The sequence below is a fragment of the Hordeum vulgare genome, chromosome 2H, assembly GCF_904849725.1.
Source record: "Hordeum vulgare subsp. vulgare chromosome 2H, MorexV3_pseudomolecules_assembly, whole genome shotgun sequence".
Lineage (NCBI taxonomy): Eukaryota > Viridiplantae > Streptophyta > Magnoliopsida > Poales > Poaceae > Hordeum > Hordeum vulgare.
In genome coordinates, this window is record NC_058519.1 from 564,056,841 (window position 1) to 564,060,817 (window position 3,977).

At 43.7% G+C, this 3,977-nt stretch overlaps 1 protein-coding gene across 1 annotated transcript; it reads right to left on the reverse strand.

Annotated features, from left to right (window-relative positions):
• Positions 1-362: 362 nt before the first annotated feature.
• On the reverse strand, positions 363-3,762 carry LOC123427287 (patatin-like phospholipase domain-containing protein 4). The gene is made up of 7 exons (XM_045111293.1): positions 3,216-3,762; positions 2,714-2,857; positions 1,814-1,886; positions 1,591-1,696; positions 1,397-1,493; positions 776-871; positions 363-688 (listed from the first exon to the last, which is right to left on the reverse strand). Exons 1-7 carry the CDS (start codon positions 3,729-3,731, stop codon positions 548-550), a joined length of 1,173 nt encoding a protein of 390 aa, XP_044967228.1. The 5' UTR covers positions 3,732-3,762; the 3' UTR covers positions 363-547.
• Positions 3,763-3,977: the final 215 nt, after the last annotated feature.

Genomic DNA, 3,977 nt, shown 5'->3' on the forward strand with positions numbered 1-3,977 from the left:
CTAAAAGAATATATTTGATTGGGCTTCTAGAATAAGCTGGATAGGGGCAGCTTATTTCAGCTTATTCTAGAAGCTACAAAAAGAACTGACCCTAAGCCTCACCACGGCATGCCCATCTCGGCCTCGGACAAGATCAATCGATTGTCGGAAAATAAAATTTCAGTTGCCCGAGGAATAGCAAATCCAATAATGTAACTCTAAAATCATTATTTTTTGTTATTGTGTCCTAATTATTCTAAAATTATTACTGCACTCAAACAGCGTTTGTCTTTCTCTCTAACAAAACCCTGGAGGGCGTACTAAGCTCTAGCACGTGGTTGTAGTTATAATTGTGCAGTTATAGCTAGACAAGAGGCTGTAGATTTCGAAAATAGAGGTGCACTTATATTACAAATTTACAAGAGTCAGCTGTTAACCCATGAGGTATGTGCGAACCAAATACTGGACATCTCAAATACTGGACATCTCAAGAACCAAACAAGGACGAAGCTAGTTGTGTAAAAAAAAAGACTAGGATGCTCACTATTGTCCGGGGATCCAAGCCTTCTCAATCTGTAACGAGCTGCTCATTCTTCACAGTTGACTCAGGAGGGTTCTGCTCAGCCCACACAGCTGCATCCTGGTACCCATGCTCATACAATTTGTCGAGAACTTCATCTTCAGCAGGTTCCAGAGCCCAGTTAAACAGCTTGAATTTGTTCAAGAGCACCGAAGGTAAGTTTTAGAACAAAACCATGGATAGTTGCAAGAACTGATACATGTGAATTTCTGCTACCTGACGTGGAGTAGCTCTGTTCTCCGGATTGCAGTCTGGACTAATACCAATCCCTTGCAGTCCTAGTCTACCGGCTGGGAAAGCGCAGATTCGAACCTACAGTAACATACCGGTCACCACAGTGTGGACTGAGTACTACAGAAGACCGGTTCTGCCAGTGGACAGTGAATGGTGCTGAAAACAGAGTAACAGAATGTACAAACAAAAGCCTCAGCTCGCAAGTGAGTATGAATATCAGGCCACCTGATGCCTGTGCTCTCGTATGAAGGATAAGTGCTTGGTTTGAAAAGCACAAAATATAGATAGTATTTCAGTTAAGTATGGTTATGTTGAGTATAAACAAGTGCATTTGAGAAAGAATATGCAAAGAACCACATTGCCATGGGAAACACATGTAGCAACACCCTTTCAATGACAAACCATCAAACAGGAGGAGAGATGTCTTCATCGATGGGACCAAGAAGAAAATTCCTCCCAGAAGAACTAAATGAAAGACAAGGCTCCAGAAAATTGCATATCTAAAAGTACCCTAAATTCCAAAATTTATAGCATGCAACACAGTAATAATGCCTATGATCACAATAATGTTGCACGAACAGCAAAAGGAAATTGTAGACATACTGTTTGAGAAGCAGAAGTGGGTGGCATAAACAATGTAAGGCCCCCATCAATGCATAGCCTGTTACGGAATAAAGTCGCAGGCCTGGGAGCTAAGTATCTGAAACAAGAACAAAAAATCGTCTTTTTATTAAGCAAAATGTAACTAAACAGTAATACACAAATGCAGTGTTAGGAAAGGTTAGCATGAGTCTCACCCAGGAATAAAAGAAGATGTAATAACTGCATTAATCACATCTTCCTTGGAGTCAAACTGGTCGACCAGTAAGCCCCTAGGCCTCCAGGACAACTGAGTAATAGCAACTGTATGAGAAGAATGTCAGTTTTGTTAAAATGACTAAGCTAAGTTGTCGGAGAGCAAAATAGGAGAAAATGCACATGAGCAATATGGAGATGTGACAATTATATTATAAAGCCTACCACGGATCCTTCCATTGCACCTGATGTGGAGATCGTCTGGGAGAAACTTTTCTAGAACATCCTTGAGTACAGCCTGCACAAGGGCACAGGATTTACATGGTGAAAACCTGTAAAAATAAAAGTAAGAACTAGTGCTTCGATGTAATATCTTTGATCTTCAGCTTATTTTTCTAAGGGCATATACCAAGATGGTAGGTTATTCATCACCCTTTTATGTCATTACTTTGCTTGTAGATGAAAACACGAACTTAATCTTGAGTTCTTACAGCAAACACCAAATAATCAAAATTTTAAAAAATGAAATATCATATAATACTACAGCGCATACCCAACTGAAATGGAAAATTAGTCATAAATAAATCATCACTCGCATATTACATGTTCAGGTACTCGGGAGTCAAGAGTTGGCATTTGGCACCCAATGATATATAACAAATATAACTTGAAGAGCTAAATTTTAGTAGATGAGTAGGTTTTGAATTCTCTACTAGATTATATTTATAGAACCAGGAGCCCAAGAAAATACTCAAAGCAGCATGTGCATATATATAGTAAACAAAAAGACACACCACGTTTCTGTCAGTCCATTTTAGTCACCAAAATTCATGGTAACTCATGTCTTATGGTCATACAATGCTTATGCTACTGATCCAGTTTTGCAGTACCTTAATCGTTTTAATAATCAATTCCTAATGTTGCACTTCAACAGATAAGCACCACAACACAGAACAATGCATGGGTTTTAATTCATAAAGAAAACACAACTCATTTATTCAGAGGAAGTACTTCACAGTGAGCATTGTTCCATGTCATTTTGCTCCCTTACCTTACCATGCCTAATCCATACAACATTCAGTATTTTTGACAACTGTTTGTACAAAAATTAAACAAAATACATACCCCAAGGCGAAAGGCAGTCCCTTTACTCCGGCAGTCTTCAGCTAGAATCTTGGTCACCTGAAGAGCCTCTTGCATTGTGTTCCCGGATGCAATCACTGCACAGATTATGGCACCAGCTGATGAGCCAGCTAACGGAGTTCTTTCCTAATGCACATGCCAAAAAGGGAAAAGAAATAATCTATAAGAAGGTTTCTACAGTAGATGAATATTAGCGTGCAATTAGTCACGTTCACATATAAGTGATGAGCACGCAGTCATATTAGTTCCCATGCATAACCACGGCATGCCCTGCCACCACCTAGTACAAACTACAATGTAGTATGACCACAGACACAACCAAGCTACATGTATTTTAACCAGAAAGGCACTCAATTGTTTGTAGGCACTAGGCACAATGACTGAAATCACAATTTGTCCAGCTATATCTATCAGTAGAGAAAGTATGTATGCGCATGACGGCATGAGCATATGGCGATGAGATGGGGATAATAAGGATGCATACTGTGATGTAGCCTTTGTCGAGGAGGTATTGCGCGACGCCGAGGTGGTAGGGGAAGAGAAGCCCGGCGGCTGAGAAGCTGAACCCGGGGCTGGCCGTCACCACCTCCCTCCGCTGCCGCTGCCGCTCCGCCTCGACGTCCTCCGGGCGCTGCTCCCACAGCACCCCCTCCCTCCGCTCCACCTCCTCCACCGGCGCCGTCTCCCTCCCCGCGCGGACGAACAGCGCACTAAGACCCAAGAACAGCTCCCCCGTTCTCACCGCAATTGACTTCTTCTCGCTCGCGACCTGCGGAGGCGGCGCCGGCTCGGGGTCGCGGCGCGCGGCGGCGCGGGCGAGTAGGAGGCGGAAGCGCGACGCTCGTGCGGAGGCGGAAGCCGGGGGCGGAGGGGGGGAGGTGGAGGGTGGCGAGGGTTTGGGCGGGTGGGCGGAGGAGGAGGAGGAGGAGAAGGCGAGGAGGGAAGCCATGAGGTCTCGTCGGCGGCCGACGCAGAGGCCGCGTGCGCTCGCCCGAAGCATACGGTGCTGCGTAAGCTCGGATTCTTCTTTGCCGTCGTTTTGTGCGTGAAAATCGCAATTTTTCTTTAGATGAGATTTATCTTCTTTTCACGCACGTTAAAAGCTCAGTCAAATTCAGATAAACACGGATTTATGATGTTCTTGTGACATAAACCCTAGATTTTATTTTATGGCACCTGACAAATTAATTCGATTTTTATGCTACACGTGGGTGCGGGCTGGCTAAGGTCCTCTTACCAAGCCATC

Coding starts and splice junctions, on each gene's coding strand:
- LOC123427287 (XM_045111293.1), bottom strand. CDS start 3,731: ATGCTTCGGGCGAGCGCACGCGGCCTCTGCGTCGGCCGCCGACGAGAC. Junction 1,887..2,713: donor GGACTGCCTTTCGCCTTGGG/GTATGTATTTTG, acceptor GCCCTTGTGCAG/GCTGTACTCAAGGATGTTCT. Junction 1,494..1,590: donor ACATCTTCTTTTATTCCTGG/GTGAGACTCATG, acceptor TTCTTGTTTCAG/ATACTTAGCTCCCAGGCCTG.